General features: G+C 42.3%; 2 protein-coding genes across 3 annotated transcripts; both read right to left on the bottom strand.

Annotated features, from left to right (window-relative positions):
* Positions 1–695: 695 nt before the first annotated feature.
* Positions 696–5,896, bottom strand: zgc:112980 (uncharacterized protein LOC503706 homolog). Its single transcript, XM_056280434.1, has 12 exons — positions 5,857–5,896; positions 5,292–5,419; positions 5,080–5,188; positions 4,866–4,959; positions 3,881–4,031; positions 3,473–3,590; positions 3,185–3,310; positions 2,827–2,883; positions 2,585–2,707; positions 2,310–2,465; positions 2,173–2,226; positions 696–933 (listed from the first exon to the last, which is right to left on the bottom strand). Exons 2-12 carry the CDS (start codon positions 5,389–5,391, stop codon positions 696–698), a joined length of 1,326 nt encoding a protein of 441 aa, XP_056136409.1. The 5' UTR covers positions 5,392–5,419; positions 5,857–5,896.
* A 9,825-nt stretch (positions 5,897–15,721) lies between these two features.
* ptcd1 (pentatricopeptide repeat domain 1) lies at positions 15,722–20,173 on the bottom strand. 2 transcript variants are annotated; one of them, XM_056280636.1, is made up of 8 exons: positions 19,595–20,173; positions 19,052–19,192; positions 18,689–18,907; positions 18,497–18,598; positions 17,679–18,410; positions 17,450–17,566; positions 16,373–16,555; positions 15,722–16,235 (listed from the first exon to the last, which is right to left on the bottom strand). In XM_056280636.1, exons 1-8 carry the CDS (start codon positions 20,069–20,071, stop codon positions 15,981–15,983), a joined length of 2,226 nt encoding a protein of 741 aa, XP_056136611.1. In that variant the 5' UTR covers positions 20,072–20,173; the 3' UTR covers positions 15,722–15,980. The 2 variants fall into 2 exon arrangements, with proteins under 2 accessions (XP_056136611.1, XP_056136612.1); XM_056280637.1 differs by having other exon boundaries at positions 19,662–19,768.
* Between the last annotated feature and the right edge of the window lie 5,440 nt (positions 20,174–25,613).

Genomic DNA, 25,613 nt, shown 5'->3' with positions numbered 1-25,613 from the left:
ACGCTAGAGCCTCTGTTACCAACAGCAGCAAGGCCTGCTCTGTGTTCACCTGCAACATAATCACACACGCGCTCACATTTTATCTTGTCACTTCAATGCACTGATGAATTTGTATGTAATTGTGAGGAAATTAACATATATGTACCTCTATAAAGAATCGTGGGATCTGTATGTTGGATCCAAGCCTGTTGAACAATATTTCCCTGGCAACCTTCCTTGTATTCTGAAGACCAGAGATGAAAAGAAACAGAGAGAGAGAGGGAGACATCAAAAACTGTAAATCTAAAAAAAACAAACCTCAATAGAAAATTAATAATATAATGAATACCATTTGCAAGAAATGCATACATGCATAAAGGCAGGGCTGGGCTCAGGTAGAGGTGTGGGTAAATCACGAGGTCTGCTGATCATATTGAGTAAACATTCCCAACACTGTGACTGGAATAAAAAAAAAACATCTTTCAAAAAGTCAATCATTTGAACTCTCAAAAGCTGAACAACATCCATCATTGTTGAACTTACATTACTGTAGACAGCAGGAGAGCTCTGCTGAACCCTGAGAGAAAACTTCACCAACTCAACACGCTTCAGTGGCATGGTACCTTATGAGACAAGAGGGAGGAGTTTTCCCCTTTTCTTCCTCTTTAAATGGAAGCCATCCCTTTGATACATGCATTTATGAATATTTAACAAAATCATATCTGTATCTGACCTTCAATCGGCTCCCACTTATTATCAGGACAGTCAAGTTGTAGACTGCTGGTTAGCACAGGTGCGGTTGCCGTGTCAAAGATTCGAAGATAGAGGAGGAAGCGGTATGGAGACAACCGCGAAGCGGGGCCAGTACACGATATAAAGAAACTGGACATAGCCAAGGTCAAGTCCCCTGCCTTGCACAGGAAGAACGGCAAGAGGTCTTGTACTTCCTGGAAACTGGACACACAAAACAAGTGCAGCAGGTCAACAATATATTACATCAAAGATCAGGCTAAACAATCCATATGGAAGAAAGAGGTTAAAAAGCATCATGGTGTCACCTCTACCTTACAGATAACTGGAACGGCAAAAACCTGGGGCAGTGTTTTATAGCAGACTGACCAGTATTGTGGTAAAAAAAAAAAAGCACTATATTAGTTGCTAGTGCTGATTCTTTAATACAATATACAATATATTCATACACACTCCAAAATCTATAACGGGCAGAGCATAAAATTATAGAACTAGATCTGGCACGAGCAGATTTTTTTCTCCATGCACTGGTTGGCGCTCTATGGTCAGAAAGCTTGTGCAGTGCTCCACAGCAGGTGGGGATTTATTATTTTGCTCGAGAATATTATAACAGACATGGTTACACAAGAGCTCAAATAGCCCTCTGTTTGAGAGATGACTTAGATTACCAAAGGACTATCCTGCAGTCTAAAATTGCTGGCATGGAAAATTTCAAAGCCCAAGTCTGATAAAATTACAGGCAATATGCCCCTGCCATGATTAGAAAAAACAAAACATTAAGACGTCATCTTCTACAATAATGGAGGGTCTTGTCAATGAATAAGTAAAGTTTGTTTTATAAATTTTGCCCTCATTCGTGTCTTCCTTACCTGAAAAACTACATCAAATTTTTCCTGATTAGTTTCCACTATAAAGTTTAATTAACATCTTAAAAATAATTGTAAATGTTCATGTTCACGTTTAAGTTCATACGTTAGTATAAAGCAATCATGGCAGGCTCTACAGCCATTCTTAACATCAATTCAATTCACTTCATTAGTTTTGTACAAAGTACAGTTGCTGATAAATAAGCCTATTAAAGTTATTGAATAGAATTTAAAAGGAGTGATAAGCCACTTGGTTTATGCAAGTTCATTTACAAAACAGTCACCAGTAGTCAAAACAAAACCGGAATTTCAAATTTACCTAATAAACTGAAATACACCCAGAATGTGGGAGGAAAATTTCAAATTCATATGAAATACAGTGGTGATACTCAATCATGTGCTCTGAAGGGCTGTGTGTGCAAGTTTTCATTTCAACCTGACAATTATACCATTTGATTTCACCCTGATTAGTTCTGCCCCATCTGGTCGAAGTTGTGCTTATGCATATACATGGCCCGACACGGAGCATATGGAGAACCACTGAAATATGGTGTCAGCATTTGTCATCAAAACTCACAATTTAGAATGATCAGTCTGGACCACACGGAGGTAGCGATATAACTCTCTGTACCTGTAGACACAAAAAAGGAGTTGCATAGTCATGTTTGTATGTGTGTATGCATGTGCGAGAAACAAAGTGAATTGACTATGTACCTGTGTTGGTGCTGTAGTAGTTCTATCCTGAGTAAGACAACTGAAATCTCTTCAAAAAGGATGTCCTTCTTGCCTTTGTGCTTGCGTACCCCAGTCACATTCTGTCCCTTCAGTACAGACACCAGCAGCACGTCATTCCATGGACGCACAGACAGACTAGGGGTACACATGCATTAGACAGTCATTATAAAACAGCTTAAAACCCAGCCACATCAATGAAAAGATGTAAGCACACAAAATAAGCCACACTAACTTAAATGCAATCAGACACACACCTGCTCCTCATGCCCCTCAGCTGGGAAGGCAGTTTGAGCCTTTGGTAAAAACTCTGCAGTTTGTTAATAAACTCACTGGTAAAATCAGCCATCACCATCTGTCTCTGGACTGATGTGATGATTCTGGAAGCACACAGACACAAAAGGGTACCATCACAAAATGAGACTGAAGACTATGGAATGGGGTGGGGGTAATGCATGTTTGACATATGGACATTGTGTGTTTTGTTGGATGTGTGTACCTTTGTAGCAGTACAATTTTGGTAGCACATGTTTCAGGAGCTTTGGATATCACAGCCCTTTAGAATAACAATACAGAAGACATTGAAAACTGTTGTAAGAACTGTAGGTCTCTATAACAGATGACACTATTAACTAAATTCATTTAGAAAGCTCAAATCTACAGCTTGAACAAAACATTGTTAAAACAAGGAAAAAAAGGTTTAATTAATTACACAATTTGGGCTAGTAGCCAGTAATGTGTTTATGTGAATTGTTATGTAGAAAACTGCAAAAGTTATAGAGGAAATTAGAGAAATGAAAGAAAATCATTGATCCAGGACAGGAAATTCCTTTGTTTGTGTGTATGTGTGCATCTACCCCGAGGGTTGGAATTGTCCAGTTAACTCTCGGGCAGCTCCAAGTCTCATGATGGCAGCAGCTCTCTCTTCCTGTTCATCTGCTTTCCTCAGGAACGATGATACACACTCATATATCCTTGTATAACTGTAAAACACTTCAAAAAGTTAAACTGCAAATCCCTCTCACCTTTAACCACAGCTTTTAAAATGTCTCATTCGCATTTGACATGATCACAGGTAACTAGGTCAGATTTCCGAGACAGACAACGAGATTAAAATTCACATTACCCCCCCCCCCATCACTCACTCACGGATCAGGCCCTGCTGACTTGACTGGTTGAGCCCATATTCCTGCACTTTTTCTCCCCTCAAGCAAGAAGAGACCTCTACTTCAAGCTCTGTTTTCAAATTTTGAAGCATTGTTTCTGGATAAATGGTAATAAAAAGAACACATATCACAGACTGTACCCATCAAAAGGTGACTGTAGAGAGTGACAGTGTTTTTTTTTTCTGAACACACAATGTAATGTGTCTCATAAATGAACAATGAAGTTAGAGCCTATGCTTGTCATTAGTCCCAGTCTGCCTATGTCTCTTGCTAGTCTCACTCTGTATTTGTATGGGTGTGGGCTTGTGTGCATGTCTTTGCAGCAAATATAGCACAACTCTGTGTGAGCGTATGTGTAACAGTAGCAAACTGTCTGTAAATGCATACCTGCATTTCGGAGGCGAGTGTCTATTTCTGAAAGTGAAAGGTTAAAAGTCTCCAGATATCCTAGAACCACAGTGTTTCTTTGGTTGCTCCAGAATTCATTCCTCTTGTGGCTGTTGCAGTGGCACACACCTTTTTCACACCACACCAAACACTGAATAACACAAACATCAAATTTACAACAGGATACCAACACATGATCTTTTGATGGCATTTTTAAACTATTTTCATCAGAATCATGTTTATTGGCCATGTAGGTTTGCACATACATGGAATTTGACTTCGGTTTTGTAGCTCTCTTAAGTATACTTTATATAGAATAACAACACTACAACACAATAATATGCCCAGTAAATATCTAATGGCAATTATAGGTGAATGGCATGCTTAAAATGCTAATTTGGAATGAAGTCTTTACTTTGGTTGACTGATTCCAAAGTACTCTAAAGAAAGTTTGAAAAAAAAAGCAGCACTCTCAAAGGAAATATTCATTAAATTGTTTATTAAACTCACTTAGACCTTTAATTCACAGTGTGCCGGGGTGCTCTCTATGACCCTTAGACAGGGCATCCCTGATTATTCCCTACTCCAGCTTAGCAACAAGAGGTGAACGGACTATTGCAGTCAGGGCACCTAAACCATAAGACACTGTCTAAGGTTTGCTGACTAAACATTCTCTTTTAAGTCCCACCTCAAAATCCTTTTCTGAGTAAAGGTGCTCCAATAAATTTTGTTGTGATCATTTGCAAGTACACAGAGCAATATCTTGAATATCATGTGGTCCGTCATGTTGAACACCAAGTGTAAACGCATCAGCTTTTGACTACATTTAAAATTTGACACTACATAGAAAAAAGTGACGATGAAGGAAGTACAGTCAAGCATGGGTCTAATGTGTGACGCTTGGTCTATACAAAACAGACCCAGATGAGTATACTGTATTATAATATTCATCAGTTGAGAATCGGAGGAAGGTACAACACAATACCTGCGATGCCAATTTGTCACAGATGTAACAGAAGCACTGATCACAGGTCAGCTGGTTATTTCCAACAGGACCACTGGTCTCACAATCTGTAGCCCTGCAGTGGATAGAGGAGTGAGGATGTGTAAATGTTTTAAGAGTACCCTGGAATTAGGACAAAGAACAGTAGCCAATATGCCACAGGGTATTTTTGGCTTTTGTGCATTATTCTACTTACATGAAGGGATGTATGGGGCAGTCGTAGCGTGCGTGAGGAAGCACCTCGGGGCGCTGGGAGAAGGTGACCATCAAATCTTCATCCAACACGCTGGGGGAGGATTTATCCTCTAGTACAAGACCCAGATACGCACAGGGGTACATTTTACAGTTTTACCAATACTTGCATTTAAACCACGAACATGGAGGGTTGGAAAAAAAACCCGACCTTACCGTTGTTCTTTACTTCTTTCATCTCCACGAGGAAAATAGAGGAGTTGAGCGCTTCACAGTCGGATTCATCGTCGCTGCTGATGATTACTCCGTCTGCCATGGTGATGCCAAACCACGTGCACTAGTTACTGCCAAAAAAAGAGAACCAAACGGTAATGTACACAGAATTACTGTTTCAGAAGGATTCGTAGCTAAAACGGAATTCGCGTATTTTTGACCACGTCTTACGTGACATAAAACGTCTTAAAAAGGTATCGCATAAGAAAGTTTTGGTAACCTGGTTAACATTTTGTGTTACAGAAGGGTTTCGTGCCCCCAAAAAGTAAGACTTCTGTTCGACTTTAAAGTCCTTGATTTTTAGCCAGGAAGCTCATCGCACATTTCACCGGTATCACCTGGTTCAAAATGAACCGTACCAAAGCATATGTCTCTATTAACGTAACGCTACAGTAAAGCCACTAACCAGACAGAGGGGAGGGCATTTGGGTAACGGGAAATTAATAGCACTGTTTCTTAGAAACGACTTTTTATCAAAATGTGTTTCACAAGCAACAGTTTCTATTACCTGAGTCCCGCCCGAGCGTTTGAGCCACTTGTTCGGCGCCGTGGATGTTAAATGTTGCGGAAGTGAAGCGTTAACCTTGAGGAAGTGATGTCTTCTTCGACGCTGTGTTTCTGTGTTTCTCCCGACTGCTGAGCTTCAACTTCACATATTACGCAACAGTTAAAAAGAACGCATACAATCAATCAAATTAAAACCCAAGCATAACGCCACTTGATCTCATTGTGTGTTTTTTGTTTATTCACTATGTGGTAATATGTATTGTACTTTTCACTTGTTCAGTATGAAGTTTACTTATAGATTCTTGATTTCTGCCTTTTATTTTCCGTCTCCGTGGTTGTCTCATATTCGAAGTGAAGAGTAAAATATCATATGCTCTGCAATTTACTTTTACACATTGTGGCTTTATAGTAATGTGTAGGACAGTAGTCAAACATAATAGACTTGACATTTTTGCAATGAAACTTACTCTACCTATGTCTTTATGCATGCTCAATAATCCAGGTAAGAAAATCAAAGAAAGTTGAATCAGTTCATTTGGACACAAGGTTTATCGACAAAAACTCAAAGAAGGTTGAATCAGTTCATCTGGATACAACGTTTATTGACAGATAGGTTTCATCAAGTGACCTCTTCAGTCTAAACTGACTGCCAGTATCTACGGCAAGCCCTTTAAAAAAAAATTCTCCACTATCTCTTTATTGAAGAAATACTACAACAACAAACATTCAACAAGCATTAAGACAAAAACATAACATATTAAGGTATCATTATTATGAAAGGATAATATAACAGATTATGACTCCATTCCCAGTACGATATTACAATCAGTAAGTTATCAAGACATGGTAAATGTAGCATTGTGGCGGGATGAGGAAAAACACAGGAGACGAAGGCGAGTTTGAACTTTATTCCTCAGCTCCAAAACCAAACTGCAACAGGAACAGTCTTGCACCAGAGTCCGGGAACGTAAACCACGCCCCCCAGCTCACAGCCCTGCTGGGTGAGAGGCATAGCCCCTAGTGTCCGCCACAGCATAACAAAATAAAGAATAAAAAATAAAAAGACAATAAAGATAATCAAACAGGGGTAGGCATAAATTCAAGTTTCTTCAAAAAATTATTTTAGCATACTAACCGTATGAACATATTTCTTATTATTTATAAGTTGGATAGACTCAAAATGCTTTCTGAATTCCATTCTGAAAGGCCCAAATGATGGGCGAGACCCCAAGAACTTTGTTGTATGGATATGGTATTTCCCCAGCAGAATTAATAAGTTGACAGTCTTTTCACATCCTTGGCTTCCAGCTGAACTGAATAATTGGTATGAGGAACAAAATAATCCTCTTTTTTTCCAGAATCCTGCTGTATACTGACATTCATAAAATATATGTCTAATAGTTTCTTCTTCATTTTTACAGAATGCACAATTGATATCGATATCCACAAATCTTGAGATTGTTTTGTTGGTGGGATAAATATTGTGTGCAATTTTGTAATGCATGTCTTTCATTTTGTTGGGGATAACAAATTTATATGGGAGAAGCCATACGATTTCCCAATGAATATTAGAAAAATTGGTGTTCCATACAAATTTCCCTCTTGAAGTAATTTTCCTTTTGCTGCAGAAGTAGTTCCTAATATGGTTATCAGTACATTTGTGGCTTTTCTCCGCCAACAAAGAAAGTAGGTTCAATTCCCGTGGCTCGTGTCTTGCAGCATGGCATTTCATCAGCTAAAGGATTCCACAAGGAATAGCATTTATGACCGTTTGATATTCTTTATAAGTGACAGGGAAAGATTTAGATCTGAGAAATTCCTCATATCTGAGAAGTTGAGCGTCGTTATTTTGTAAGTCTGCATGAAAAAGTATATTCCTATCAACCCAATGTTGCAGATATAGCGATTTATTCTTTCTGATTATGTATTCATTGTTCCAGATAATAGTTTTGTGAGGAGAGAAGTTGCAGTTAAAACACAATTTTGCTGCCGTAAGAGCCTGTTGATGAAATTTAGACAACTTTTGTGGTAACTTGGTTTCATTATAATTACACTGTGATATGCATTGTGGGCCTCCCATTTCTCCAAAAATATTCTGCAGTATGAAGTACCATAAGGATTCTGGAGCTTTCAAATATTCTTTAATCCATGTTAATTTGAAGGTATAATTCACATCCATAAAGACCAATATCTCCATGCCACCTTCACCTCTCGGGCCTGCTAAAATCTCATTTTTTAAGTAATGGCACTTATTTTTCCAAATAAAATTAATTAAGGTGTTATTTATTTCTTTATAGAGGGATTGTTGGATAAATAGAGAGAGGGCAGGGTAAACAAACCTAGAAATACCATCGGCTTTACTCAATAGAACTCTGCCTAATAAGGACAAATCTCTTTAAAGTGATATATTGAATGTGGTTTTTGTTTTTTTGTATTTTGGGTTTAAAGTTATTGCCCTGTCGTTCATTAAGATTTTTAGAAATAAGGATTCCAAGGTATTTAATACTTTTTTTAACTGGTATATTGCATATTGGAAATCTTATTTATGATCTGCATATTTATGATCTGCATGTTGGGCGAAGGAGAATGAGAGGGGGAAGGCATGTCCAAAGGCAGTGAGAGAGGAGGAAGGGTAGGAGTGTGGAAGTGAGAGTTGGAACTTTGAATGTTGGCACTATAACTGGTAAAGGCAGAGAGCTGGCTGATATGATGGAGAGAAGAAAGGTAAGCATACTGTGTGTGCAAGAGACCAGGTGGAAGGGGAGTAAGGCCAGGGGTATTGGAGGTAGGTTCAAACTCTTCTACCATGGTGTGAATAGGAGGAGAAATTGGGTAGGGGTAATTCTGAAGGAAGAGTATGTCAAGAGTGTGCTGGAGGTGAGGAGAGTGTCAGACAGAGTGATGAGTATGAAGCTGGAAATCGAAGGTGTATTGCTGAATGTTATCAGCGCATATGGCCCACAAGTTGGGTGTGAGATGGAAGAGAAAGAACAATTCTGGAGTGAGTTGGATGACGTGGTGGGGAGGGTACCCAAGGAGGAGAGAGTGGTGATTGGAGCGGACTTCAATGGACATGTTGGTGAAGGGAACAGAGGTGATGAGGAGGTGATGGGTAGGTCTAGTGTCAAGGAGAGAAATGTGGGAATAGATAGCTCATTACTAAGAAAGACCCCTTTATGGGATAACCCCAACATTCAAAATCTTATAGCTGATGGAACATTAAAGAAATGGGTCAGTAATGGGCTCAAAACTGTTGGAGACTTATATAGTGGCAATATACTGTCTACATTTCAATAATTATCTTCCAAATTTAATTTGCCAAGACACAATCTCTTTAAATACCTTCAAATCAGACACTGGGTCCATAGATTCCCCATTTATTCCAAATGAATCACCCGTAGAAGATAATTTGCTTAATATACCAGTCTCCTCCGCTAGAAGGCTGATATCCTCGATATACAACATCCTAAATAGAAATCTACCAATCTATGAAACAGACCTAAAATGCAACTACAGTGACCCTAATTGGCAAAATATTTTGGAAAGATCTCAGACAGTTCTAGTCTCTACAAAACACAGACAGATGCAATTTAATATTTTTCACAGAACATATCCCACCCGAAGGCAATCTGCTCCATATGCTCTGGAGTTGCCCTTTGGAAGTTCATTATAACCACTGTTTCAGATATAATAGAGTACAAAATACCATATGATCCCAAGATTTGGTAATTGGGTGACGTTGACATGCTAACAGTAACTCACCATAAGAAGCATTTCGTGTTACTTGCCAGCACCGCGGGAGGAAAATTATCTTTATAAACTGGAAATCAGAAAACTCACCATCACAAAAGCACTGGCTGAATGAACGTTCATCATATTGCACTCCAGAGAAGATTCTGTACAATGTCCGGAGAAAACCTGCAATATTTAATAAAATTTGGAGCTCCTTCATGGACTCTCTCCCTTCAATAAATCCACTTAGTTGACTCACTTATTAGAACTGTTGTATCCCCCCCCCCCTTAACATGTCCTTAAAGGACTTAAAGTTGTGAATGACGTTGGGCATTGTACCATCTCTGGGATGGGATGAGTGGGAGGGTGTGTTTATTTATATTGTTTTGTTCTTTCTCTTTTCTCTGTATTTGTTTCCAAATGATAATGCATTTGTTTGGTGTATTGTCAATAAATAAATATTTGAAAAAAAGAAGTCGTAGTAGTAGCAGCAGCAGCAGCAGCAGCAGTAGTAGTAGTAGCAGTAAGTGTATCAGTGAGCACGCACACACTTGGTCGCCATATCTATAACTGAACTTTATTTGCAGGTCTCTTCACATACATACAGGCAGTAGCTGTATAGCGCCCCTACAGGCCACTATCGGTACATCTCCCTTTTTCTAAAGATTAAGATAAAGTTGATCTTAAAGAATACCAGATGATTATCTTCAATATGGTTCTCTTGCAATAACAACAAGTCTGTATCTATAGCTTAGCATACTGACTAGAATTCTCAAAATGCACTTTCAAGCTTGTACAAATACACAACGTAACGGTACTCTGTAACAGTACAATTATTACACTTCTCTTTACCTCCCCCCTTTTTTTCTCCACAAAATTAAACACTGCTTTGGAACCATACAGCATAAATTTACAAATAACATAAGTCCAGAACCCAACATGACCCCAAGAACAGAACTCCAAGGCTGCAATAAAAACACAAAAATAAAAAAAATAAAAACCCACTCTGTGTGTGTTATTAGCACTCCTCTACGAGTCTCCTAGGTCTGACAATGGTTCTATTTTTTGTTTTGCCCCAGGCCACTATGTCATCAATAAACACACCCACACCCTATGGAGGGTGTGGGCGTGTTTATTGATGACATTATTTGTTGATAATTGTACTGTTACAGAGTACCGTTACGTTGTGTATTTGTACAAGCTTGAAAGTGCATTTTCAGAATTCTAGTCATACCATCAAACAGCTGCTGCACTGTTTTGTGGAACACCTCCGGAGCTGAGCATATCCCAAACGGTAAGCGAAGAAAGCAGTGCCTTCCAAAAGGCGTGTTAAAGGTACACAGTTTGGAGCTGTCTTCGTCTAGAACGATCTGGTAGAACCCTGATGATGCGTCTAACTTGGAGAAGAAGCGCGCGCCTGCCATAGCACTAGTGATGTCTGAGTTAGTTGGTAGTTTGTAGAGTTCTCTTTTGATCCACTTGTTCAGGTCTTTTGGGTCTATACGGAGCCTTAAGTCACCATTCTTTTTCTCAACTATTACCAGAGAACTGACCCACTCAGTCGGTTCCTCTATTTTCCTCACTATGCCCTTCTCTATAAGGGATTGCAGTTCTGCTTTCAGCCTAGCTTTAAGGGTCACCGGCAACTTCCTTGCCGCGTGGACGACCGGTTCTGCATTTGCTTTAACTGGATTCTGTACTGCCCAGGTAGGCATCCTATACCCCTGAATACGTGCCTGTATTGCTCTCTTATCTTCTGTCAGCTAGTCTCATGCTGTTTGTCAGCTGCACCACTAGATGTCACGACAGACCTGTCAATTACATGCACTCTTTTGATAAGACCCAATCTCTCACAGGATTTCAGACCTAATATGGGCTGTCTATTGCCCTCGACCAACACAAACATAGCCTTAACAGAGCGCCCATCCCTTGACAGTGTGACTCTACATACCCCTTTTGTAGGAATCGGTTCATCATTGTACGTTCTCAGATTTACCTTTTTCACATGCACTTTTGGCTTCTTGTACAGTTTATTAAAGTATTTCATCGTCAGTATGTTCACCTGAGCCCCTGTGTCCAATTTCAGAGGAATAGTCGTTCCGTAGAATTCCAGATTGGCTATCCACTCATCCTTTTTGTCCTCCTCGCGCTCCACAGTTCCCACAAACAACTTTTCGTCGTCCTCTTCTGTGTCGGTCGTGTCGGTGTCGCTGCCTTGCACCACCTGTACCGTCTTCTTTGACAGGCAGCACCGGGCGTAGTGATTCTTCTTTCCGCATTTGCGACAGTCCACACCGTAAGCGGGGCAGTTATTCGGAGCGTGTTTGCCCCCGCATCTGTCACAGTCCGTGTCCTTTGTGGACTTGGGCGCGCGGGACTTTCCTTTGCTGTTCCTCTTGCTAGCGGCCCTCTCCTGTACCGCATCCACCGCCGCTGCTGCTGCTGCTCCTTCGGGCTCGAATGATTTGAGCTGCATCTTGGTGCTCTCTGACGCCTGGCAGATCTGTACTGCCTTCTCCAGGCTCAGATCGGACTCTTTGAGTAGTTGCATTCTCACTTTCTTGTCGAAAACACCGATAACTATCTGATCCCTTACTAGCGAGTCACACAATGTGCCAAAGTTGCACGACTGGCTTTTCAAACGCAAGTCCGTGACAAACTGTTCAATGGGTTCTGACTCAGCTTGTACTCTGCTGCAAAAAGCATACCGTTCATGTGTCTCGTTCTTTTTTGGCGTGCAATATTCTTCAGATTTTGCTAGCACTGCATCGTGCTTTTGGTCGTCGCCCTCCTCGGGAAACTGAAACGTGTTGAAAACGTCCCTGGCGGCGCAAACTCGCGTTTGCGGCGGCCTCACCCAGTGCCGACTATGCAGTGTCTTCGTCCGAGTCTAAGTTTATGTCTTCGTGTGAAGTTTTTTATTTTGTTCGTGGTTTTTGTTTGTTTGTTTGTTTTGTTTTGTTTTGTTTTGTTTTGTTTTGTTTTGTTTTGTTTTGTTTTAATGGCTAGGAGAGCTGGCGTGGGATCGGCTGAGAGTTTACGGCCCTTTCCCAACCCTTGAGTGATGAAACATATCTGTCAATAAACGTTGTATCCAGACGAACTGATTCAACCTGCTTTGATTTTCTTACCTAGATTATTGAACATGCATCAAGAAATATTGCAGAAACGCTTCATCACTCAGCTAAGTGACCTCTTCAGTCTAAACTGACTGCAGGTATCCCCACCCTTATAAACAATACAGTTGCATAACGACCGAAAACAATGATCACTTTAGACGTTGAAATTGCATTTGGTGATGGGGGTCATTTGATTGTTGATACAACAAACCAACACATACTGACCAGTACTTAAGGTTTGACTCTCATCGTCCACTGGAGCACACACATATGCAAATAGGCGTGACCAGTAACTAGAGTTTCACTGGCCATGTGTGCTATTCAGAGAGGATTTGGGAATGTTTGCAACCACAGCATTGTAAAATGGCAATTCCTTATGAGGCGGGAGTTTCGGAAAATTCCAAACACTGCGTCTCAGTTTCTTTCAAACCCCAAAACACGCTGCGCCAGAAATTGGTCCCCCAAATAAAGTGTACGCTGTTAAGTGCCGGGAGGAGTCTCGTGACGTGGAGAAACTAAACAGATAACAGACTCTGGCCAAAAGAATGGCACAGCACAGGAGCGCTAACGCGTCAGGCCAGGACTCTGCAGTCTACTACACCCATCTACAGGCCAGTGGCCACTGTTTCAAGGATGAGGATGTGCACATTTTTGATAGGGAGGAACGCTGGTTTGAACGGGGAGTCAAAGAGGCCATCTATATGAAAAGGGAACGACCATCCCTGAACTGTCAAAGTGTCTTTATTGTCCCTTACAGGCAAATTAGTTTGCAGCCAGTATAATAAAAACTATCACACAAAAACAAAACATATAAACACCAAAGCAGAATTGAACCGGGGGGCGGGGGGTCTAAGAGTACACCTGTCGCCATTTTACAATGCTGTGATTGCAATCATTCCCATATCCTCACGGCCATTGGAACTCTAGTTAATGATCACGCCTATTTGCGTATGAAAGTGATCGTTGGTTTCGGAGGTCACTTAGATGAGTGATGAAACGTTTCTCTCTATAAACGTTGTGTCCAGATGAACTGATTCAACCTTCTTTGATCGTCTGTGTATAGTGCACATGGCCATTGAAACTAGTTAATAGTGTTTTAATGCATGTTCAATAAGCCAGGTAAGAAAATAAAAGAAAGTTGAATCATGTTCTGTTATGTAATGGATCAAGCTGAAAAGTAAATCTTGTCTCTGTGTATTTAATCACGTTTTGTCTGCTCAATGGCTGTCACATATCCTCACCCTAGAACAGCGTTTGCCAACCCAGTCCTCAAGGAACCCCTATCCTGCAGATTTTCATTGTAACCCTGCATAGGTAGCCCTGCTTGGACTTACTCAACCAATCATCTCACAGCACTTAATTATGCAAGGTGTGCAACGTCTGACACAATTCATTGCTGATTGGTTGAATAACTAAAAACAAGTACCTATTCAGGATTGCAAAGAAAATCTGCAGGATAGGGGTTCCTTGAGGACTAGGTTGGGAAACACTGCCCTAGAATATTCTGTGCATGAACCCATGAACCTACAATGAACAAGATATACCAATACTGCCACCTACTGGTTCGGTGGGCACATATCATTACATCCTCCTCCCTTTGAAGTTAATACAAAAATAATAAGAATAAGAATACGAGGTAAGTATAAAATCTAGAGACTGTTAAGATATAACCAAACTTAGTCATCTAAGCATTACACCACATTTTAACACTTTCCTTTTCAGGTAAAATAACAAACGGGTAAGTCACATTAAGCTATTGCCACACCTAGTCATTTAAACATTAAACAATATTTTTAAGACTTCTTTTCAGTACAGGTATACTGCATAACAACAAACAGTTAAGTCACATTATTTCCTTTCAGGTATCCCAACTCAATGTAACTTTCTGATAAGTTTTCAAATAACTCCACATTCTGACGTCTTGTAGGATATCTCTAACCAAACTCAGAGTTGCTTGTTTTTTTTTTGACATTTTTATCCTACAAGTCCATTATAACGTTCTGTTTTCTAGGCCTGCTAGACCAGCGCATGACTGGTGTTTCAATCGCTGGGGTAAGTGGAGGAAACTAAGTCGGGTGCATGTCAGGAGGATGCACAGCAAGAGGTGTCACTTCAGCACCTGCCTGTTCCTGAAATGTTTCCTGAGTCTTAAGCAGACTTCTGTGGTTTCACCGCAGTACCTGTCCATCTTCAGTCCTAATGGTATATGACAGCGGTGGCTAACCATGTGCCATGGAGAGACATGTGTATGCAAGTTTTCATTCCAACCCGACTCCACACCAGATGATTTCACTGATTCTCTTTGGTTGAAGGGTTTGTAATCAGTGAAATCATACGCATGAACCTTAACCATAAACAAGATATACCAATACTGCCACCTACTGTCCCGGTGGGCACATATCATTACAAGTTCATCCTGACACGTAACAGCGTACACTATATTGTTCTGTTTGTGCCGGAGGCACCGATCCTTGGGGTGCACAAATTTCTGGCGTAGCGTGTTTTGGGGTTTGAATCTCAGCTTTTCCGACACTCCCGCCACATACGGAATCGCCACTGGTTTACGATCAGGCAACTGTTGTCCTTCTCCTCTCTTCGATTGGCTGTGCACTGTTTGGGCGTCTTCCTGGCTTTAACTCAGTTAGGGTAACCAAGCTTAATCAGGGCCTGTTTAATATGGGATTTCTTTCCTTCCTGGGCCACTGTGTCGGTGGGGACGTTATCACCTTGGTGGTCCAGCATCCTGATGATTCCTAGTTTTGTGCTCCAGTGGATGATGAGAGTCAAACCTTAAGTACTGATCAGTATGTGTTGGTTTGTTGTATCAACAATCAAATGACCCCTATCACCAAATGCAATTTCACAGTCTAAAGTGATCATTGTTTTCGGTCGTTATGCCACTGTATCGTTTATAAGGGTGGGGATACCTGCAGTCAGTTTAGACTGAAGAGGTCACTTAGATTAGTGATTGAAACGTTTCTGTCAATAAACAGTGTCCAGATGAACCGATTCAACTTTCTTTGTCATTCTTATATTTCCACTATCATAGAAAATCAACAATAATCCTTATTGCAAAAATAACTTTTAATAAGGTATGCAATACATAATTTGAGGCCAAGAACCAAGATGCACAGCTTTTACCACAAAATGCAACTGAGGTCAAAGTCCATTCTGCTTGAGGCAAGCAAGCTATCAGAGACATATGAATTTATTTTTGATATATGACTGTTATAGTGAAGAGTATAATGTGTGAGTGCAAGTATGAGAATGTGCATTACAAAAGGGAACCTGTGCTCCCCTGCTTATCCCTTTTGCGAGTGTGATATCTCCTTTCTGCTGCTTGCTGGTTTCTCTGGGAGATCATCAGTCCATCATCCTGAGGTTCTGCTTTCTGTGCAGCCTGGTCTGCCTCAGACTGAATCTTTACCTGTTCTGTCTCAGCAGTTTCGGCAGGCATGAATTTAAGCCACTCCTGGTAGTAACCACGGAAACCATTTATGTGAATGAGATAGTTGTTCCTGGACTTGTACTGGGATTGGGAAAAAGGAGGGTAGCAAAGGGGAAAGAGAATGGAAAATATGGAATGTTATACACAATCATTAAATGAATCGCACACACACTGACAAATACTTTGGAGGGAGTACGAACGCACATGCAGACACGCACCTGGTTATAGTTAGGAGGATATTGTGCAGCAAATTCTAGCTGTTTGATAATGACCTCATTTGGCCACACTTTCAGCTCGGCCATGCTTATGAGAAGTGCTTTAAGGTACACATAGTCGAGCCTCTGAGCGGCTCGGCCAATTAAAGCAGAGAACACATAGACATTAGGTCTCAGCCCCGCCTCCTGCAAAAATACAAAGGGTCAGTCACATTTGGATTGCAGTGTTGACAGGATTCCCTCCCCTTTATGTCCACAAAAACACCGAAAGGATCTGGACAAAACTTTCCAACTACACTCATGGAAAATTTATTACCACAAGTTCTGCTAATACTAGCTTTGCTTTCCAATTTAGTAAGTGATGCCTGGTCAGGGCCCTAAGAACCAGAACACAGCAATAGAATTTGGGCCCCATTAAAATATAATAGACATTCCCACCCAACCACTGACACCTGGTGCATTCATTAAGCAGCATTTTATATTATGTCTAATGCATTTTAAAGTCCATTGATGTAACAAGGGATTTACTGAAGCGACTTGTTTAAGTAAAGGGTCCTGGTTTTAAGCATGTCTTGGGCAAAAACTCGGGAGTTCTCGCTACAAGACATGAAATTGACATCTTGGAATGCTAATCATTCAAAAAATAAAAAACAAAAACAAAAGAAAACCATCAAATCCTGCTCAAAGCCAGACACAAGATCAAAAGTTGTTACACTTCCTATTTTCTATGTATTACTAGAAACTAATTGGGAATATTTTGGAAAAGGTGACTAACAGTATCCTTGACGACTTCTTTGGGATCAAAGTATAGTTTCCAGTTTTGACACAAATGTTTTTTTTTGCGTAAAATTTGTATAAAACAGGTTCAAGTAAATCAATTAATTAAAGCCAAATTTTTCCAAAACTGTACATTAGTGTAATACTACGAATTGGCATTGTTGCTCTCCGATTTTTAGCTTTGGAAGTTGGTCATTACAGACTGTCCTCAAACATAATACCATGGGGACTTGTTAATTTAAGAGCTGGTACTCTTCAAAAAATATGGCCAACATTAATGACTTTTAGGATGAGTCCCTTCACCTCCATGTCTTTGAGCAGCTGAAGACCATCCTTCTTCTGCTTGCAGCCAAGTGCTAGACAGCCATATGTCTGTACATCCACATTTACATGTCGCTGTCTCATTACATCCAACACAGCCTGGAGAGATTAAGGAGTACAGAAAAATATGCATGCAGATTTAAACAAACACAAAAAATATGCATAAAGATTTTATAATTGTGGCATTAATAACTGGTGAGCATTTCTTTACCTTTGCTTCATCCATGTCATCAGCTCTGGCTGCTCGGCGAATCACCGAGTTGAAGAATGCTGTATCAAGCTTTACCTTGTATTGCTTGGCAACATGCAAAAGCATCTGCAAAGATTGCTTTCCTGGTGTCATAGTATCAGCCAGCAGGGTTAAGGTTCTGAGGTCTGGACAGAGGCCATCATCTGCCATTTTCTCCAGGAAGCCTTTGGGCCCTCCTATTAAGGCGAGCCTATCAGTTGCTCCACTGATGGTGCCAAGAGAGACAATGTCCCCTCCTTTCCCCACAAAAAGGTTTAGAAGGTTAGGTGGCTCAATACTTGCCACTAACTGACAAGAGGTAGGGTCATTTGGTCTTTCCATAACTAGTGGCATATGGGCAAAGTCTTGCCTGTTATAAGGAGTCTCTTCAGCACCTGGCATAACCACACTGTTATGATGGCTATCAGAGCCATGGAAGTTGTTGCCTTGGTGATACAAGTTGTCACTGTGATGATCAGGCTGGATAAGTAACTGTCTTTCTAAAAGGTCAATGTCTATGGAAACCCTGCGTCCAGAGCATGATTTGACACTTGGCTTGTCTTCTCTTTGTTTATGACTTGCCCAATCGGAGCTCAGCAAAATGTTTGTGGCCTGTGTAGGATCACCAATCCCACAATCCCTAGCAATACGCAAGAGCAGGTTGTAGTTTGTCGAGTCCGGATGAATCCTCGACATCAGCATCTGTTTCCAAACCTAAAACAAAAAAGCATACACTTATTCACGAAAAAAAAAGAACTTAAAAAAAAAATCCAGTTAGGTGCACATAAATGTGTACTCACCTGAAGAGCCAGTCGAAATCCTGTTTCTTTGTCTTTCAGACACCCCATTAGCAGGTAATGGAATGTTTCCTGAGTGACAGTGTGGCCATCCTGTAGCATCTCCTGCACACAACCAATACAAAAAATTTCTTAAAAATAAACAAAAACAAAACCCAACTTATTTAATTTTTCATTAGCCCACCAGCCTCATACCCTAAGTATTTGAAGGCAAGCTTGAAGGTGATTGGTCATGGCATGTGTTTTGAGAAGGGCGTGGTATGTAATTTTACTAAGGTGGTAATTTTTGTGACGGAGTTCTTGTTCCAAGTGCAGCGCTTTCTCCAGACCCCATTGCTTCCACTTGGACTCGGCGCAGGCATTGAACAGGGCAGTATACGTGGCATCAGTGGCAACCAGACCCCTCTTCTTCATCTGAAAGACACACAAACCCTATTACACGTGTTCATCTGCCCATGTATGAGGACATACATGGGCATACATACATATATATATACATACATATATATATACACACACACACACACAAAACAGGCTAAAATGAGAGCGCATCCACACATCATTATAGAGTTTGAAGGCCTTTTTGAGCTGTCCAGCGCGACCACAACCTCCGATCAACACAGTGTAGTTGTACTCCTCCGGCTGTAGCCTCTCCACCTTCAGCATGTCTGTGCTGAACAGATCCAAAGCCTGCTGGAGCTGTGAAAGATAACAAGAAAGAATTAGCAGGACAAGGAACGGGGGACCGAGATAGAGGAAGCTGAAATTATGTGGAGACATACTGTATATGTATCTAAGCAAGTGTATGACAGCGAGCCCGTTTTCTGATCTGATGGAATTGTATTCGGATGTTCATAAGTAAACCTATATTTAGTTGAAAAGGGCTCTGTTAAACAATACCAGGAAAGTTGATCGGTTCATCTGGGCATTAAACCTTGTGTCCAGATGAACCGATTCAACTTTTCTAGCATTTCTACACCTAGATTATTCAGCATGCATCGAGCTGTGTCAACAAATTTCCTCAAGCAGGAAAATAAAGAATCGATCCATCAATCTATGAAAGCAATCTTGTGTGTTTTTGAGTGTGAGTGGCAGACGAACCTTGTTACTTTTGATTAGTTTCTTACACTGTAAGAAGTACCAGTAGGGCGTGTTTCTCCTGCCTGACCTGTTAGATTTAGCCAGTTTTTGTGTCTCGTCTTCATCGTCCTCCTTGTATTTCATATTCTGGATATCCGGGTTGCTTTTTCGAAACGACGTCCTGGAAGCAATGTCAGCGGACAGGCTGCCAAAGTCCTCTAGGTTAGGGTCGTCCCGTAGTGAGTCTGTTGTAGCGGCGGGATTCGCCGTAGGTTCTATATTTCTGTCTGAACCTGCTGTGGAGAACGTACCTCTCATGACTGTCCTCCCATTGACGTCCATCAACAAATAAGGTGGCAACCTTGAAGACCGGTTAGATATCGCGAATGATCGGATTGTTGATGAAGTCCGGGCCGAATAAGAATGGGGGGACCCGGCAACACGTATAAGGGTTTTCCCCCCATTCCGCAAGAACGAACAAGCGATAATCTTTAACATTTTTTTGGCTGACTTTACAAGCTAAACAGCCATGGGGATCTTAGCTAGGTACCATGCGTGGACAGCCCCCTACAGAATAGACATTAGTAATAGATAACCCACTCATCGTTCCCCAGCCCGTCTGCCAAGCCGTATACATATCTGTGTGCCAAGCATCCTAGTCACGGTGAAGGACGCGAAAAAAGCGTTAGCGTAGACGATTTACAATCACTATTTTACCATCGATCAAAGGCCCATATCTACTAACGTTATAGGTTGCCTATAGATGATCGATTATATTTATGACACATTAGCACGCCTGTCAATTTGCCGATTGCTCATCGCTGCCGCCAAGCGGTCGTTCAGCTGGCTAACTGTGTATAAAAAGCGGTGTGAAATCTTTAATTTTTTACAGTACTGTTTTGAAATGTCACTGGAAGAAGATTTTATTTTCAACATTGATAAAGAACCAATTTTTATTTGATAATATTGTTTATTGTTAACAGGATACAAAGAAGCGGCATTGTATACAGTTATGTGATGTTATTGAAGTTACGACTGTTGAATAAGGGATCACACTTCAAAGGAAAAGAAAAAGGATGTAATAATAGTATTGTTATGTGGTGCTTGTTTCCACACGGACTGTTTTAGAGTGGGACACTTGATAAAGAGTTTGTTGTGCCATGCATGGATGTGTTCTACTAACACATCCATGCATGTATGTGAAGCGGTTACTGTAATGTCCGTAGACGCCTTGTCTTACTGACATAAGAATAATTCAAGAACGAGCCGACTTCGTAGGTTCTTAACTGTGTAGCTTTTACTAGCGTTCATCCGAGTTACAACCTTCATAACATGCGCTTCTAACTTCCTGTATACGTCACACGCACTGCACGTACACCCGTGAGTAGGTCAAGTTAAACACGTGACCTTTCATTCATTACATCTCCCCCTCTAAGATGATTTTCTAACCTGTATATCACCCCCCTTTTCACAAAAAATAAAAAATCCCCCCACAATACACAAGTCCATACGCCTCAAAAATCCAGCCGGATTGCAGGCTTGCTCACCCTGCCAGAGCGAGTAACATATGGTGTGGAAGTTGGCATTTCTGCTGCTCGGGACTCATCCGTGTTTCCACTCTCCCCTGGAGTGACATGGACAGGATCCCTGCTGACAAAGGTGAGTGTTTTGGGTGTGGCCAACAGGTGGCGCCTGTTCCTTCTGTAATGTTCACCTTGAGCTGTCTCCACTATGTAGGATCTGGGAGTGGAGCTCTGACTGTGAACAACTGCTGGCATTGTCCATGTTTTCTGTCCATCAAGTTTGGTGAGTACTGCGTCACCCGAGTTCAGTGGGCGCAGTGTCCGCACGCCGTTCCTGCGGTTGTAGTAGAAAGCCTGCCTCGATTTGGCTGCGGCGTCAGCGGTTTTGATCAGTTCCTCTTTAGGCCAGGCCGGTTTCAGGTTATGCTGCAATGTGGGTAAGGTGGTTCTGAGTCTCCTACCCATGAGCAATTCCGCTGGACTGGCTCCAGTGGAAGAAGAGGGTGTAGCTCTGTATGTCAACAGGGCGAGGAGAGGGTCTTCCTGCCTTAATATGCTTTTGGCTATCTGAACAGCCCTCTCTGCCTGTCCATTACTCTGGGGGTAGTGTGGGCTTGAAGTCACATGGATGAAATCATAATCCTCACTGAACCTCCTCATCTCTTCTGAAACTAGCTGTGGCCCATTATCACTAACTACAATTTCAGGGATACCAAAACGTGCAAATGTAGCCTTCAGCCTAGCTACAACCTGACTGCTAGTAGTTGTTGGTAGATTTAGGATCTCCAAAAACCTGGAATAATAGTCAGACACTATCAAGTAGCTTTGCTTTTTGTACTCACACAGGTCTATGCCAACTTTCTGCCATGGTCTGGATGGGAGCTCACTTGACATTAAAGGCTCTGTTCTCTGTGTGTTCTTGTGTTCTCTGCAGAATTGACATTGCTGTATCTTTGTTGTAATGTGCTCTGTCATTTTGGGCCACCACACTGACTGGCTAGCTCTCTCTCTGCACTTAACTATCCCCTGGTGCCCGTCGTGTATTCTGTCTAAGATCACCTCCCTCATCTCTGTGGGAATGACGATACGACTGCCTCTGATGACTAAACCATCTACCTCAGATAACTCCCCTCTCACCTGATAAAAGTCTCTGACTGTCTCCGGCACTTTATCGACATACTCAGGCCAGCCGTGTCTGATGAAGCCCAACACTGTCTGAAGCTGCAGATCCCCATCTGTGCTCTGTTTTATCTCCTGCATCCTTTGAGGTGTGGCAGGCACCTGGCACACGATGGCATCAATGTGCGCTGCAACATCATCATGAGAAGCACCATCTCCGTAGCACTGCTCTGGGCCTCTGGAGAGTGCATCAGCCACAGCTAAAGTTTTGCCTGGTGCGTATTCAGCCACTGCATTGAAACGCATCAGCCTCATTAACAGTCTCTGGCACCTAATGGGCACATTATCCAAGTCTTTGCTGTTCATGAGGGGCACTAGTGGTTTATGATCGGTGACAAGTCTGAAATTGTCAAGCCCAAACAAGTACTTCTCGAACCTTTCACATGCCCAGACGCTGGCTAAGCACTCTTTCTCGATCTGTGCGTACCTTGTCTCTGCGTCACTCAGCCGTCGGGAGAAGTAGGCCACGGGCTTCCAGTGTTCCCCGTGCTGCTGGAGCAGAACGCCCCCCAGCCCGTAGCTGCTGGCATCTGCTGACACCACCGTAGCCTTAGTGACGTCATAAAAGGTGAGTACCGGGGCGGTGGCGAGTGCTGCTTTAAGGTCTTGGAATGCTGTGTTCTGTGCAGGTCCCCACAGCCACTCTGTCGTTGCTTTAAGCAGTCCATAAAGCGGCTGACCTACAGTGGACAGCTCTGGGACGTATTTTGCCAAATAGTTCACCATCCCGAGGAACCTCTTGAGTTCCGTCACGTTCTGGGGCTGAGGAAAGTTCTCTATTCCGGCCACTTTGTCCGGGTCAGGTCTGATGCCTGCCTCGTTGATGATATGACCAAGGAAGCGGACTTGTTTCTGTTTGAACTTGCATTTCGCTTGGTTCAGTTTGAGACCTGCTGTTTCAATGACCCCCAGCGCCTCTGCTAGGCGCCGGTCATGGATTTCCTCAGTCTCTCCATGTATAAGGATGTCATCCATGTACACCTCTGTGCCCTCTAGCCCGGTCAGAGTTTCCGCCATCTTTCTCTGGAAAATCTCTGGAGCACTCGTTATACCAAATGGAAGGCGGCAGAAAGCATACCTCCCAAATGGGGTGATGAAAGTGGTGAGCCCCCTGCTGTCTTCATGCAAGGGGATCTGGTAAAACCCACTTGCTGCATCCAACGTTGTGAAGAACTTTGACCCTGCGAGCCTTGGCATTATTTCCTCCATAGTGGGCAGCACGTATTTCTCACGTTTCACTGCTCGATTCAGCCTCCTGAGGTCAGCGCAGCAGCGAACCTCTTTCTTGTTCGGTTTCAGCACCGGCACCATAGCGGCGCACCATTCTGTGGGCTGAGTCACTTTTTCAATAATGCCCTCATTTTCCATGCGCTGCAGTTCTTTCTTAACCAGTGGTACAAGTGGCAGTGGTATCCGTCTGGCTGTATGCACCGCGTATGGCTGGGCACCCTCCACCAGAGCTATTTTCACTGGGTCTGTTTTCAGCAGTCCACTTGAACCGAAAACTCCACTGACCTCATTCATCCGCTTCACTAGACCCATCTCCACTGCCTCTGGACGACTCAGCAGACAGCTGCCTCTCCCCTTGATCACATACACTGGAAAGGAGTATTGTTTCTCCTTGTATTTGGTTGTGGCTTGAAACTGTCCTATGCAGCTGATGTTTCCACCTGGGCTTATGAAGCATGTGTCAGGAGGTCCCAGTTTTATGTTTGGCTTCAGCTTTTTAAATGTCCCTTGGTTGATAACAGTAGCGTCAGCCCCCGTGTCAATTTTAAAGGTTATTGGTACATCACTTATTGTTAAACTAACAGTCCAATCTTCCTGACTGCTCTCTTTGCCAACTTCTCCCAGAAAGTACAGCTGTTTAACCTCTTCAGTGACTTCTCTCACCGCTTTAGAGTGACATACACGCTCCCAATGTCCCTTTTTAATGACACTTGTTGCACTTACTGTTCGTTGCAGGACACTTCCGCTCATCGGTGTGCTGCGTCTTGCCGCACCTCCCGCATTCGTCTACTTTGTTGGTTGCCGGACTGCCGCCACCATGACGCTGTCCGCCCTTTTTGTTTTGGCGTTCGTCCCGCCATCGGACAACATTGACGTTAGCCAGCAGGGCCTCTTGTTGGTTAGCTTGGAGGCTGAGCTGCTTTGTTATTGCCTCCGCCTGGCGCGCTTGTTCAATGACTTTCACCAGAGTAAGGTCCGCTGTGAGCTGGAGCTGACGGGAGAGCACCTTATCTTTTATGCCCACTACCAGACGATCTCTGATATGTTCATCCCTCTTGTCCCCAAACTCACAGTGTTCAGACAGCTCATACAATGTCCGGATGTACATCTCCGCTGTCTCTCCTGGCTGCTGGCTACGTTGATAGAAGCACGCCCTCTTATGTATGATGTTACGGCGGGGAATAAAGTAGCCGTCGAACTTTTTCAGTACGATATCATAGTCCACTTTATCACCCTCCGCCGCGAAGTCAAACGAGCTGAATATCTTTTCAGCCTCGCTGCCCATTGCATAAATCAGCGAACTCACTTGAATCTCCCCGTCGTCTTTATCCAGCTTTGTCGCGAGCCTGAAGCGCGAAAACCGTTGTCTCCACTCCGGCCATTCAACGGGGCAGTCAAACTTGAATTCACTCGGCGGATTAAACTTCGGCATGACCGCTCGTGTTCAGATACACAGACTATTCTGACACCATGTAATGTCCGTAGACGCCTTGTCTTACTGACATAAGAATAATTCAAGAACGAGCCGACTTCGTAGGTTCTTAACTGTGTAGCTTTTACTAGCGTTCATCCGAGTTACAACCTTCATAACATGCGCTTCTAACTTCCTGTATACGTCACACGCACTGCACGTACACCCGTGAGTAGGTCAAGTTAAACACGTGACCTTTCATTCATTACAGTTACGGAATTAATAAAGTGTTAGCATCTAAAAATGCTTTAATCGTACACTCTGTATAGTGTAGACACAGGATATAATGAAGCATGGTCGAGTTCAACAGTGTCCACAGGTAAGGTGAAGAGGGGTGTGGTCAATGTCGTACTTCCAAAATTACAATGATCAGCCGAGATATTGTACTGGTAGGAAATAACAGTTTATGACTGTGATGTTCTCGTGTGTAATACAAATAGGCAGACAACTTATTAAACAATCGCGGAACTTCACTGGAGAAGCTCAGGTGCAGTGCATACAGCCGTACTGTGAACTACTGTATGACTAACTGATTTCGCAGGTTCAGCCTCTCGGTATGACTGCACATGACGGCAATACGTCACTGTCGTAAATATTAATCACTGTAACGTTGTCCCTATCCGTAAACATTATATCA

Source organism: Lampris incognitus, chromosome 5, assembly GCF_029633865.1.
Source record: "Lampris incognitus isolate fLamInc1 chromosome 5, fLamInc1.hap2, whole genome shotgun sequence".
Classification (NCBI taxonomy): Eukaryota; Metazoa; Chordata; class Actinopteri; order Lampriformes; family Lampridae; genus Lampris; species Lampris incognitus.
This window is presented reverse-complemented; position numbering and strand designations above follow the sequence as displayed.